This window comes from Struthio camelus, chromosome 4 (assembly GCF_040807025.1).
Source record: "Struthio camelus isolate bStrCam1 chromosome 4, bStrCam1.hap1, whole genome shotgun sequence".
In the NCBI taxonomy this organism is placed as follows: Eukaryota; Metazoa; Chordata; class Aves; order Struthioniformes; family Struthionidae; genus Struthio; species Struthio camelus.
This window is the reverse complement of record NC_090945.1, coordinates 52,402,921-52,417,931: the sequence shown is the minus strand read 5'-3', so window position 1 is coordinate 52,417,931 and position 15,011 is coordinate 52,402,921. Positions and strand designations below refer to the sequence as shown.

Sequence of the window (15,011 nt, the reverse complement as noted above, 5' to 3'; positions counted from 1 at the left end):
CATTGGCCTATTTTTATTAACCTGTTTATTTCCTTTGAGTCTAAAGTCATGTCTTGGCTTACCTAGAAGACAAGGTTTGATTATAGCTTGCCAAAAGCATATCTGAGTGACAAAATTAAGAATTCCTTTAGAAAGGAAATATAGGCATTTTTTGATGGTCATTGATTGTAACGCAAGCTAGGTGTATGTGACGATTAACTTGAAATCATTAAAAAAAGAGAAGACTGAAAAGACTGGTTGTCTTTCTGTGGCAATAGTGAAACAATTAGAGATTATTGTGCTCATCAATCATTTTGTCCATTCTTTCAGAAAATAATGAAATATTGAGAAGCTGTTCAAAACAATATCGTTAAGAGATCTTCCTGACAGTGAGGCTTGAGACACCCTCTGTATTCATTTATCAAAGAGAAGTCTAAGACGTGACTATATGACACTATTTAACTACTTTCATGGGGAGAAACTGCTGGTTATAGTGGACTTCTCAGTCTGCCAGACAAAAGCAAGATAAACTCTGTCCAGAAGGAAAAGCTGCCTTGAATGGGATGTAATATGCTATTTCTTACATGAGGATAATTAGTAGGAAATTCTACCTATAGGTGTGACAGCATCTTTATCACCTGAAGAGCCATAATTGATCTTTGGTTTATAGAAGGTATGCTGTAATTCATCCCGTGTTTTAGGCCTGTGTTATGCAGTAGTCAAACTAGATTATCATTGCAGTGAATTTAAAATCCATACTTATATAAATCAATGAGAGAGTTTAAGTACTAAGAACTTTGTAAAGAAAACCCCAGATAATTTTTTTTTTTAACATTTCTTAGCAATTTCCCATCTTGGAGGAGGAACGGGGTGGGGGCGGGGGGGAGCAGGAGTTTATTTATAATTTTTTAATTTATTATTTAAACTGATCCACAGCTTTAAACTGATTGAGTTGCACTAACGCAGCTTAGAGAAATCATTTCTGGTGCCGACTGGTTATGGTTTGGATTCAACAAAGAAGACAAAAATCTTATCAGCAAAGCGTGACTGTAAAACTGGGACCCTCCCTCATCATATTTAATTGTAATGTCTTGTACCTGTTGAAGTTAGTGATAAAGGTGTTGTAACGACTTTCTGTATTCATAAACCTTCAGTGCCAACACACTCAAAGATCAAGGATAACTTATTTATTTTCATATACTATAATTCAAGTAATGTTATGCTATATTCAAATCATGCATATTAGTCCAAACTCATTGGAGGCAGCTAATGGACTTGGCACATATTTCGGCCCTTTGAATCTTTACTGATTACAAGTTTGTTTGTTTGTTTCTGTTAGAAGAAAAAAGCCCCGGACGCTTCATTATCCAAAGCTGAACGTGCAGGTGCAAAGTCTGTGCAAGTTTGTAAACACACAAATGCATGTAGCTGTAGGCCTGCCTGTGCATATGGCAGAGAAAGTTTGATCTATGAGCAGTAAGGCAATAAATCCTGAGCCTTTCTCCTCCTCCTGCAAATACGACATTTTTTATTATGCCACTTTTTTTATCTCTGAGATCATCCATACTATAAAGATGTCTAATAACATGGCACTATTTTAATAAAATAATTCGTTAGTACTTATATACTGTTTTATAATTTTTTTAAAAGATTGCCATTTCAGTACTGAACTGAGAGTGTTGGTGATGTGCTACTTTTCAGATACAAAGACCGAGATACAGAGGGTAGGTAATGTGATGTAACTAGGCGCTGAGATGAAAACTTACGTAACTAAAATAAATCTCTGCTAGTGTCAGCTCTCGTGCTATATTTTTTTTCAGATGTAATACTTGTATTTATATTTACATAATTGAATGCTATAGTTGCATATTTTACTGTGTTCGTATTTTAATACTATTTAAAATAGAAATCTGAAGTGAATTCTCTTTGGATGTGGATGTAACTATTTTGATTTTGCAGTAGACATCAAATAGACAGTAGATATCCCCATAGTGTAAACTCAAAGGGGAAAGGAAGGGAGAACAATAAGATGTTCATTGTATTTGTTACATGATATTGTTATTATTTTAAGATAGGGGTGTTTACAGTTAGGTTCAGTTCTTTAAAGTACTTCTCCAGGTAGTGAAGCAGAGCAGCTGTGGTTTATCCAAAGACTGTAAGCATTTAATCTGCAATTATGAAAATGTTACTGCTGAGGTGACTTTTGAAACATTACTGAATGGAAAGATTGCACCAGTTTGCTAGAGATACCATTTGTTCATCATTAGCTTAGAAATGCTTGTTATAAAGTTGTGCTTTCCCAAGGATGACTGAGCTATCTTGCCACTTGGTTACAGTGTGCGCTGATTCCCCAGTGATATAAATTAAATTACTGAAGCTCCCAGTCCTTGCTGGGGCAGAAGGTGTTGTGATATGCAGAAGTAGAAGGAAAACAGCAAAATATGGTTGCAAAGCGGTGCTGCCTAAGTCAGTTTTGTTCAGAAAATGAATGCTTTGTTACAGTGATCCGTTTCCCCCTGCACTCATTTCTCTCATTCAGCAGCGAATAGATTCTCTGTACCATGTAAAAAGGATTTCAGAACAGACCCTGTCAGACTTCTTCAGAAGTGAATTAAAATTCATCTGTTATTTGTCACTTCTGTGCTCGACTGTGTTAGTACATAGCCAAGTCATCGGACGAGTGGCAGGAGAGTAAATCATGTGCTGTAGTGCCGTATACCACTGAGTTAAAGGACAGCAGGTTGCCTTTCATCTTATGATGTATCTTATGATGCCTTTCATCTTCAGTGATGTATTTAAAAACATGTTATTAGAATTGAGTAGTCTGACTCTCAGTGGGGGAGGGGCACCGAATTTGAGTTAGCCGGGGGCTTGCAGTGGTTTCGGCAGCGCAGGCGGCTGATTAGACAAGGAAAAGTACAGGGAGTCTTTAGTGAAAGGCGGTTCAGAGTGCTAGCTGGATGGGGACATAGACAGCTTTGCTGGATGTTCGTAGGACGGGAGAAAAGGGACAGTTGCACTCAGGGAAGGGGGCTGTTTATTGGCAGGGCAGCCATTTGGTGTATGCGAAGGTGTGGTTATTCATTTATATGTGTAGAGGGAGGGACAGGGGTAGGCTATCCCTAAATGATTAGAGAAAATAGCAAAGGGAACTAGATCTAAAAAGTTTGAGAAATTTTTGTTCTCAGTAGGCAGAGCCGGATGTCGACTCCTGTTTCAGGGAGCTGGCTTACATCTAATGAAATCTGTCAGTGCAGCATTTAACATTCAGAATATTCCAAAACTTGAGAAAAGTTGAAAATCTTAGAGGGATTGCCATAATCAAACCTGTCATAGTCTTAAACTGGAGCGGAACAAACTTCAGTCAGGCTGAATTTTCACTTAGGAAAGTGGCTAGGAGTAAAGGGTTAAATACAAAGAATGTCATGCATGTGTATGTGATTCTAAATCCAGAAGTGTTACATTTCCTTTGTTGGCACTAGTTTCTGCTGAATTTACAGGATGTATATGGTGAAGACTAAACCCGTCTGTTAATAGCCTGAAGTGTTTTAACAGAACTGTGTGGCATGCTTGCTTAAAGAAGGTGGAAATGTTAACAGACCAAAGCATATTTATGTTATCCATACTGATATTTATCTGTTTACCTGTTTCTGAGTTATATAAATCAATTTCATTCACAGAAATGATGCAGGAAACTTAGATTTTTGTTAACAAACTGTAGTGTGCAGCACATGGTGGAATTCTGTTTGGAATGCTCGCAGAAAAGGTGGGGGTTTTTTGCTAAATATTAGTTGGCTTTTATTAGCAATGGTCCCAGTCTCTGCGGCAATCTCTGGGGGAAAAAGTGGATAGGAAACTGTTGAAAGGTGCTGTCTTTCTGCTCCCCTATGTTAGCAGCTCTACTACTTGCTGCTGTCATGAGAGATTGATTCTAATGTTGTGCAGAAGGTGCACGCTGAATATTGAAAGTATAGTATGTTCAGAGAAGCGTAATGAGGGATGCTGGAATTATTTGCTCTGCTTGTTGAGATCCTCTCCATCCTCAACCCGGCTATTGAACTGGCAGCTCCGTTAGTGTCTACGCTGAAATTTACTGCTCTCCCTTCTTTGCCTCTGTGGTGAGTCTCAGGGGATTAATGCTTCCCGGAGGGGCTTGTGCAGGCTTTCCTCGGAGGTATTTGATAGAAAGGAGTGTGTAGGAGAGCTGGTGCTTCCTGAAGTCACCTACAAGTCTCTCTGCTCCATGGAAGCAGCTGAGGCATCTGCTCTGCCGTTTGTTCATTTCTAATTAACAGCTCCATGCTCTTTCCCGTGGAGCCTGGGAGAAGAAATGGTGTGGCTTGGTCAGCCTCAGCCAGGAGGTTGGGAGAAAGCTTTGCTTAGAATATGTGACAATAAATATTTCCAGTTGTCACTGTTCACAGCTCTGGATTCTCTGTAGGAAGGTGTAACCCCGAGGCAGTAAATGCAGAGTTGACGTGTCCTTTTTTTCCCTTCTTCCTAAATTCATAGTACTAACGCAACTTTTTCTTCCTTGGTTTTATGTTTTCCTTGTGCTTTCTTGGGAATATAGGACAATTACTTTATAATATTAAAAATATGTATCCTAATGATAACGTACAATAAAATGTTCTGTGTGATGAAAGTTTAAAAAAAAAGTTAAGAGAAGAAGATTGAGCTTTATGTCTAGAATACTCACTATATAATGGACTTGATACAATGGCAAACGAAATTACTGGAAAAACAAGGACCAATTTTACTGTAATTGAAACAGCCATGATGTATAGTATCTGTTTGTTGAAGAATAGCTATTTGAACACTTAACAGCTGTAATATTGCTGCCTATCGGTTTTGTTCATATTATTTAGCAGAGGCTAATTTTGTTGGTTGTCCATTTTGTTGGTACGTGTAGACTACTCTGTTGTGACAAAAGCGCTGGGTAGTTATGCACTGATGGTGTACAATTCTGTTTCTGTTGGTGTTTCTCTTTAAAGTGAAATTGAAATCTTTATTGATGTTGCTTTTCTTTCTTAGATGCTCTACTTTTATCAACTGTAAAACAAAATTGAAGGCTTCTTTTTTGTTGCTGAAGCAGATCAAAAAATTGAAAAATTGATTTGTTTCCTGAATATAAGAGGTCTTATATTAATGAAGAAACAGCTTACACTTTAGTTAGAGAAAGGAACTTGGAGTATGCGGCTTGGATTTTAATCTCTGCATTGCCCTTAGTCATGTAATTACTTCCCTGTGTTTCAGGTTGGTAATTAAGGATCAAGATGGCAGTGCTTACCTGTCACTGTAAAAAGCATGGAGCTCGTTACATAAAAAGCTTCGTGACAGTGCAGGGCATTAATCACACTTCTATCCTCCCTATCTAGCATATGCTAGATTCCCACAATAGTGAATATGGGGTACTTTGGGCAGTAGTGGCTTGAGTCAGGCAGAGCTAGTGCTGCACCTGAGCTAATCAGTGTTTCTGTTCTGGGGACTGGGTCCAAATGGGGTTGTTGGCTTGATTTCTGGGCCACACAAAAGCTGCTGCACTGTTTGCAGATACGAGTTGGCCTCGCAGACACTATCACTGTGTTCACATGGCACTGAGCCTGAGCTGATAAATCCTGCTAGACCCAACCTGGCTTTTCATACAGTAGTGTCTCGTATCTTTGCATCCATAGCACGGTTAATCCATGCCGTGCACAAGCCGTTCAACAATAATTGAAAGTTCGCTGAGTTTACTTTTCACGAAACTCAGTCGCTAAAATTATGAACCTGCTACTAGGGAGAATTAATTTGGTTAAGATCCTTTTGCTGTAGTTAGATTTCATGGTCTTTTTTTCATCTTATGCTCTTTGGCTTTCTTCATCTAGAGCAGAACTCATCATGCCTTCCTTGTCTCGCATCAACCTTGTATCAGACTCTTACAGCAAAATTAATATCTTCAAAAACTCTTCCTCGTTCTCTGCCATTGCCAAAAACAAAAGTTTGACTCCTCCTTATTGCCAAATCACTCCAGCACACACACACAAATTGCTCTATTTCCCATCATTAATATAGCTCTTCAGTCCATGCTTTTTTTTCTGTTAGTACCACAACAAATATAAACAGATGCTTCTCCTGAAGTGATTGGTAATTATTCAGAGAGGATGTGTGAGCAACTTTCCAATAAGGTCTATAAAGACCCTTTGTAAATGAGTAAGGATATTATACAAATAAGACTTAATGTGATACAATTACATATATTATGCCTGTCAGAAACATGAGACATGCACAGACATATTGGAAAATAAAACTGTCTGTTGTCTTAAAGGCTTAGTTTTCAGATTGCAAAGAATATTTTCACAGCCCTTAAGGACTGGAAACTCCCCTTCTCCCCCCACCCTCCTTGATGAAAGGTTAAGTTCTGCAAAAATGGTTTGAGACCACCTAAGAAGAAATTGAGGCTGGATATATATCAGTGATTACTGCCTTAAACTAACCTTCATTCAGATTTTCTTGAAGGAACTGAGTTATTCTTTTATTTTCACAGGTCTAATTACAACCACATCTAGAAAACTAGATCGAGAACAGCAGGGAGAACACATTTTGGAGGTAAATAATTCCTTTAGTTCTCTGAAATACAGTAAGTTCATTATTCCTTTGCTTTTACAGAGCGTGAGTTTACCATACTTGATTACCATATGAAGAATGTGGAGAACTGAATTTCAGAAGTAATTTGCTTCTGGGTTCATTATATTGCAGTTCACAGAGCTATCTGTCTAATAAAAACAGTGTTTTGGGACTTTTTCTTGAGAAAGAATTAAGATACAGATAGAAGGCAATTGTTGTTTTTATATCCCTAAACCAAGAGTTTCTTCCAAACAGTATGAAGGCCTGATTGCTAAAAGAGTGAAGGAGTGTGATTCTTCTTTTTTCCTTTTCTGTGAAAAAGAAATGCACTTTTTTTTCTTTTTTTCATGTTATATTTATCAATCACATAAGTAGATCTGTTGTAAAATGTACATTCTAGATTATATATATGATAGATATATATATGTAATATATATGTCTATGTATATTATAGATTATAGATTTAGAGTCCAAGAGCATGAAATTCTTAATATAATTCTTCTATATTTTTAGCTACTTCTAATTGATCAGCTGGAATTTATGTAATAACTATTCTTGTTTTGTGTGAAACAGGAGAAAAGAACAGCAATGTAGACAGCTGTAGGTGTACCAGTGAATACAGTGTTGTCAGGCAGTACGAAAGCATCATATTTCACTTACAGTGAAAACTTAATGTTCACAGTGATATTTGCATTATACCTAAAACTTATCTGAAAACTTTTGTCTCTCTCCTCCTGAATGATAGATAAGGGATTGCAATGTAAGTTGGCAAAACTGACATAGTGAGGGCAGCTGTTCTGGGCTTACTCAAAATTTGCAAAATCTGTAGACAGATTTCCTGATAGGAATGCAAATGAAAGGCTGAATGAAGGCTTGATGGTGAGCGTATTCCTAGAATTCATAAACTATCCTTTTACAGGACTCAGGTGTACATGCAATCTTGCTGGCCTCTTTCTGTACCTTCGATGTATTGCAAGCTGGATTAAATTGCAGCTGTTGGACCAAATTTTTATCGGAATTTGCATTTCTGTATCAGCTTTGGAAAGAACTGTGCTTCTGTAGCAATAGGCTGGAATATCCACAGCAGCATGATTCCAGTAGTAATAATGAAAGGAAAGTGAATTAATTAGCAAGTCTGGTTTAGTGTTAGACACATCATTCATGAAAATTGCAAAGCTACCATATTATTCCGTTTTAAATCACCTTCCAAAACATGTTTGTGTTGCAGTTTCCCAAAGCACATGTCAGTTATGTAAGTCATTTCTGTGGCCATTGCTATGTGTGTTTGATTGCAAAATTAATGCTTAATGCCTTTTACGCTTTTGCATATTGTGCTAGCTCTTGTCTGAGATTTATTCAGATTAAATAAAATGAGCCATGGATCATTCTGTGACCCTGAAGGCACCTAGCACAGTATGGCTCCAATGCAAGCAAGTCAACTCTTTTATCCCTAGAGCAGGGTAGCCATATCCATGTTGCTTGTTGAGAGTGGTACCTGACTTGTGTGAATTTTCGAATTGTACCTTGGCGTTGTTTGGGAGAGTACTGTTGGTTCCGGGCGAAAACTTCTGCCGGTGTAATGGTACAGACAGTTGTACGCTAACACTCGTGTCTACGTCCTTGATCCTTTTTGGTGTAACACTGTCCATAAGAGTAAAGCCCTGCCTTTTGATATTGCAATCCAAATAAAATAAGTAAAGTGAGCACATTCGACCTAAGTCATTATATTATGTACAGAAGTTATAAACACTTTCTTGAAGTTACAGTGTCACACAATGTGAAATAAATGCATCTATTTTCAACATTTCCTATAAAAGACAGCAGGTTAAGCTGATTGCACTTTAGTTTGGAATTTGGTTATTGCCTGGTATTGTTCATAATTTAATTCTCTTCCTCCATTTTGATTTCCCCATGATTATTAAAGTTTTAAATAAAAGTCTGCAAAGTAGGGAAAAAATCTTAGCCATAGAGCAATAATGAAAGATAGCCTGGCCCAAAGTAGGAGTTTCCGCATTTGTTAGTTTTATGTTGACACTTTTGAAAATAACTTGGGAAGAAACCCAAAAATGCACAGGATGGTGGCAATATTATAAGCAGCTTAAGCCAAGTGCTGTGCATCTGGCTAAATAATTGAGCGTTGAAATGTTGACCAGATGGGTTGGTGGGTTTAATCCTTGTTGGTGATTAAAATTGAACCTTGACTGCACTCTTGCATAGTAATAATATGCAACATTTTTTCCTTCCCAAATTCTAACTGTTTTCTGAGCACCAATTTGGATAGCTTTTTTCATACGATCAGTTTAGTTTGTCTTCATGTTGTTATCTCATTCTAATATTGATCGTTACAGTATCAAAAATGCCTTCAAAACTGACAATGCTTTCAAATCAAATTAGGTTTTCCTCAATTTTGCCATTTATTCTTTTGGGTCAGGGCAGTGCAAATTTTGTGTAAACAGACTAGTTACTCTGTACCCGCCTGGCATTTCCTGTTCTGGGATGTTAGTTGTGTGTTTGGGGAAGGGGGGTTGTTAGCGTCGCGTTTGGTTTGGTTTTGGAGCATTTTGGTTTTCTGCTTGTTTTGTTTTGTTTTTTAGCCAAAAGGTATGTGATATTGTTCAGTTACTGGTACTAAAGGGAAAAGATAATAAAAGGTGTGGAAATCCTGCCACCTATTAGGGAGGAGCATGAATGTTTACATTTTATGTTGTTTAATGTGTTTTTTCTTGGCTAATCACTGTAATCATTTGTACTTCTTCATTTCATTTCTGCTTACAAGTTATACCCAGTTATACCATCACTTGTACTGGCTTATTTGTTCCTAAAATAAATGGGAAAGGACCAAAAAAAATCATATCTGGTCATGTGTAGATATGAATCTATGCTAATTCGTGTAAATGATAAATTCTCTTTCTTGTGTGAGATTCAATTCTGGTTTTCCATTAGTAGACCTATTTTTTATTCATGCTATCCTTGTATCCTTATATCAGATTTCGCAGGACATCCTAAGAATCCTAAGAACTAGTCAAGCAATTCACCACCCACACTGCTGAAGAAAACCACTTGTTCTTCTCAAATTGTGGTGGCCTTGTTGGAAAGGGAGTATCTCACACCAGTGGCAGTGGTGGGATTTGTTCGGTTAAAGGGCTTTTGCTTATGTTGAATACCCTCCACGGCACTAATCTTCCTTAATGTTTTCCCAATGCTAGTACCACGACTTCTGCTAAGAGCTTCCTCCCAGGAAAGACTTTCATCTTCCTTATAGACTCAACAATATGAAACTGTTTCGTAACATATTTCACATTGAATTTATTGGCAGAGACTTTGGGGTTTTGTTTGATTTTTGCATTCCTCTGAAGCTTTGACAAGTATCGCTTAGGATTAGGTGGGCATATCTCAGACTGTCTGTTTTCTCTGCTTGAAACAGGACAGGCAGAGGTGACCCTCAGGCATCCATTTGTGTTTCTACATGATAATAGTGAAGGTAAAATAAAGACAAAGAGATTTTAAGGGGGCGGAAAAGAAGAGAGAGTAAGAATGGGAGACCATAGACAAGGTAGAGGAGTGTTGCTGCACTGGCTTTAAGTGCATACGTGCTTTTTTTACATGAGAGGATTAAAATTTTAGTTGAAAACAAAAATAGCATAACAATGGAGAGAAATTAAGGAAAAACACATGAAAGATTGGCAAAGAAAGAAAAATGTTCTTAGCCATCATTATTCCTTGAGTCTTTAAGTACAAATCTTCAGAAAACACCCACCTCAGAAACTGAGATTTAAGCAAACTGCTGGTGGTTAGGTAACACTGTTGCAAGTGAAAATTTGTATTTGTTTTAAATGCTTACCTAAACTCTTCCCTGAAAGTGCCTGCTGTCTGAGCCTGTTACATAGAAGGCTGGGTACAGCCAGAAAATCATGGCCCTGATTCTGTAATTCTTGTACTAACCGAGCTCTTTCAAGGGCGGATGACAGGAGCATAAATCGCCAGTCTTTTCTTCTTTGAAATAGACGCCAATGTAATTCACATATACTCATGTTTAACACCTTATTGGTTCTCAGACTCCTATAAATGAGCTAGGCTTCTACATCAGTTTAGTTCTCTTCCCATAGACACAGATTTTTCTCTTTGTTTTAATTTCAAATTAATGTAATTTTTTTTTCCACTACCCACATCAATAACATCCAATCAGCCCTAGAATTAGTACTGAAGAAGATTCCTTACTCCTTCATTGGCTTTTTAGTAAAACTCCTGACCGTCGGTGGGAGAGCAGAGTTGGTTTTATTTCCCCTTTCATTTAGGGTATGGAGATAGATTGCTCTGTGTGTTCTTTAAAAAGGCTATTTTAACTTTTTTTCAAACAATATAGTAATGTTTTTGTCTTAAAATAAATAGTTTTCTTTTAATGCGTAGGCCTGTCAGAGTCTGAAAGTTATATTCATGTGTACCTCTTATAAATTGCATGTTTTGAGGTATGGAATCAAACAATTAGATTTAAAATTGGCAAGAAAACACTGTAATGAAAGTTTGTTAAGATATTACTACGATGAAGTTATTACTTGAGATACTATACTTGTGTGTTGTTCCTGTACTCAAGAATTAGCTTCAAATTCATTTGATTTGTTTCAATTTCAGTGCTGCAAAATAGTGAAACAGATTTAATGTGTATGTTACGCATTGTGTAACACTGTGTTACTCTGTACCTCAAGCATCAAAATGTTAAGACAATAGCTACATAAATCTTTGTGGTGCCTTTTCTAAAAATTCACCAAATAAGTGATTTTTTTTTTTTTAACCTAACACTTTAAGTAAAGCAAAGCTAGGGAAATACGATACAGTTGTAATAACTTGAAGAAGATATGATTCACGTGCACACACGCGCATGCGCTCACACAGGAAAGACCATCTCAGAATTGAGCGCTAACCTTTTTTATTATTATTACTAATTTAAATTTTTTTTTTTTATGAAAACAGGTAACAGTAACAGACAACGGCATTCCTGCAAAAACAACTATTGCACGGGTGATTGTGAAGGTTTTAGATGAAAATGATAATAAGCCTCAGTTCTTGCAAAAGTTCTACAAAATCAGGCTTCCAGAGCGTGGTAAGCCAGAACGAGAGAGAACTGCTAGGAGAGAGCCGATCTATCGAGTTATTGCTGCAGATAAAGATGAAGGTCCCAACGCAGAGATATCTTACAGCATTGAAGATGGTGATGAACATGGCAAATTCTTTATTGAACCAAAAACTGGAGTGGTTTCGTCAAAGAAATTTTCTGCAGCAAGGGAATATGATATCCTTTCAGTGAGTCAAAATCTCATATATCATGTATATGTGGAGTGCGCTTTTATCTGTATTCTCATCACTTCTTATTCAGTAGCTGGCAGACGAGTGGCTGCAGTACTGGAAGAGAGCAGGCATCTGCAAATGCAGGAATATTGTTTTGCTTGTTTTCTTTAAAGGATGATTTTAGAGGGTTGCATTGAGAAAGTGAATCAAGAAGCTGCTATTCTTTTCCAAAACTTAACAGATAATGAACATGATGAGGGAACATAAGCAATCACAGATTTTGACTCTCTTTCAGGAAGGTAGCAAAATTAAAGTAAATTTATGATAACAGAGCATATACTACTATCAGTAGTACTATCAGTAGTACTATCAGTAAAAGCTGCGTGCTTTTACTGTTTGCTGCCCAGATAATGAAGGGCAAGTAGCACTTTGAGAGACACTTTTTGGATATATCTCACAGAAGCAAACATCTTTGGGGCTTCTTATTACTTTTCCATTTCTGTGACATAATGATTTCGGTGATCCTGTAGCCTAAAGGATGTGTCTGTTTCACAGATTAAAGCTGTAGATAATGGTCGCCCACAGAAATCATCAACTACACGGCTTCACATAGAATGGATTCCAAAGCCCATCCCACCTACAGAGCCCATTTATTTTGAGGAAACGTTTTTTTCTTTTACGGTGATGGAAAGTGATCCAGTCGCTCACATGATTGGTGTAATAGCTGTTGAACCTCTTGGAACACCACTTTGGTTTGACATAACGGGTAAGGATGCCTTAAGGGCTTTTATTATTAGAAACAAATGCATGAAGGGTGGTGAGATGCTGGAGGGTTGCAGCTTGGTTTCTTAACTTCTCCTCTAAATAATAAAAGGTTTTGACATTCTTTAGCTGTATATACCCCCCCCCCCGAATTTTCTATTTCATTATAAATCAAAATGATTTTAAAATTTTTTATAAACACTAGAAGAAGAAAAATACATTGCAAAATATCTGACAGTGTTATAGTTTGGGAATTGAGTTGTGAATATTGTGTCAGTGAAATTAAGATAAATCGAGTCAATCTCATAGCTTGTTGGATAGGGAAAGAAGTAAAATGCTAGTTTTCTGCAAATGGAGATAGTACACCCAATGAGAGATTATACTGTTCACATTGGCTTCTTCTCCTTTCCCGCTGTGCCTTGGTTCAGTACTGGGAAGAAAGAGTATAATGTTCCTAACCCGAGCAAACTTCTTCCTATATGTATTCTTACTGTTGCAGAGGCCCTTAGCCTCCTCTGCTGAAAGGAGAATTTTGGTCAGTAACGGGACTACAGATACTGTGGTGGCAAAATGAATAAAACAACTTCATTTTAGACTTCATCACTAGACTTCCAAGTACCAGGAATACAGAGTCTTCACTGTATAGCTGATACTAAAAACAAATTCTGTCCTTTCTTACATCTTTCTGAATCAAGGATAACAGAGCCTTGTTTCAGGATATGTTCCTATAGTGGACTGTTTCTGGACTTAAGATAGCCCTATCAGACTGGGATTTTTCCATGACACCTTGGTTACTAGTGAAGATTTTTGCCTTGATTGTGGCGTTATTTTGAGTTGTAGTGGAGAAGATTTTTTTGAAATTATTTCTTACAAATGTAATGATTTACAAAGTTTGTTTCATTTGTACGTGGTTTTTAAGGGATGCTGAGAACAGCAGTAGTTAAAAATAAAGGTTGTAAAACTGATACACAGAGCAGGAATGTGTAAATACCAAGTACTTGACTGTGTTCTCAAAAAGCTTTCAGGCAAATCCTGTGCACAGTATTACATAAGAACAGACACAGGTCTTACATAAAAGCTTGCCTCCTACCTGAGCAGCCTGTGATTGTAAGTAAAAAGTTGTTGCATTTAGACAAAGAGAGGGGCTAGAGAGATTTCAGGTCTGTGCATCTGTGTAGATAGAGTAGAGGGTTCAAGATGCCCCCTTGAATTCTCATGGGGTAAAGCTATCTGCATTGGAGGTATTTTGGGACGGCGACTGCAACTGTCCTTTTACTGCTTTCCCAAATATACGTGCACACATACACGGAAGTAAAGAAGACAGAAAATATAAAAATTGCTTAAGGAAGCAGAGATGGAATATGAGGAGAAGTTTCTGTCTGCCCTAGCCCAGCCGGGGTCATTCAGTCAACGATCAGAAATACCTGTAGACCATAAAGAGGCCACTAAAGGCAAGGTTAAGAAAGGGATAGTGCCTGTAATACTAACGTGAGCGGTTCACAGAGGTGAGGATAGTTAAGTAGAACAGGCCTCAGATATCATTAGTGACTTCAGTCCTCACAGTCTCCACAGGGTAAAGCAATGGTGTCTGTTGGGGTCTCTAGTTTAGCAGAATTTGTTAACAAGATTGGGGATGTACCTTTTGGTTGTTCTTTTTAGTTTATTTCAACTACTGTGTACTCTGAATAGTGTGTTATTATTCTGATAATGGTTTTATTTTGATTTTTCTTGTCCTAAGCATGCAGTTTGGACGGCTTGGACATTTATTGTACGCTTAACACAGAAAATAGATGATCTAGTCCTGCTATTTTTAAAAGGCATATAGAAAACTCCCAAGGGGATTTACTTTTTTATTTTTTATATTTATTTTTTAATGTGAAGGGGGAACCGGACTTATGCACAGACTGTAAAAGCAAACATTTTAGTTTGACTGTTTTCTTAACAAAAGTGTTTTGGAAAGTTTGGTATGTGATCATGTTATCAGATTATCAGCTGCTCTTAACGGTGATCTCTTTACTGCCCTCTTTTACTGTTTCTAATAGCATGAAATAATTTGATTGACAGCTTTCCTTTGTGTTCTGTGCTTGCTTTCCATGCTTTCTTTCTTTTTGGCTGAGCCAGGAGACAAGCTTGCTAGTGAAGTATTTTACATCTTTCAGATGGCTTGTGACCTGAACTGTACAGCAGAAGGTATCTGCTGAGATCACATAATTTATTACCAGATTATGAGATCTGAAATGAAAGCGTACATTTATAAAATATTTATTTTATTAACTCTTCGGAAATCAAAGTGCTCACAGTTGCATTTGTGACAGGTTTGTTTTTGTTTTGTTTTGTCATCATTGCATTTACACAGCATCAATTCAGAGCTTCTGGTTTTG

General features: G+C 37.3%; 1 protein-coding gene across 8 annotated transcripts in view; it reads left to right on the top strand.

Moving 5' to 3' along the window:
* Nucleotides 1-15,011, top strand: part of FAT1 (FAT atypical cadherin 1) — a 116,521-nt gene that overhangs the window by 55,444 nt on the left and 46,066 nt on the right. For 6 of the 8 annotated variants that reach the window (XR_011141043.1, XM_068942706.1, XM_068942704.1 and 3 more), the window contains exons 4-7: nt 6,506-6,567; nt 11,554-11,883; nt 12,424-12,634; nt 14,752-14,820. Coding sequence is in view for 7 of the 8 variants with exons in the window: in XM_068942706.1 (XP_068798807.1) it covers nt 6,506-6,567; nt 11,554-11,883; nt 12,424-12,634; nt 14,752-14,820 (672 nt within the window). In the remaining variant the exon portion in view is untranslated. The remainder of the gene's footprint in view (nt 1-6,505; nt 6,568-11,553; nt 11,884-12,423; nt 12,635-14,751; nt 14,821-15,011) is intronic. The other 2 variants (XM_068942705.1, XM_068942709.1) reach the window with 1 other exon arrangement.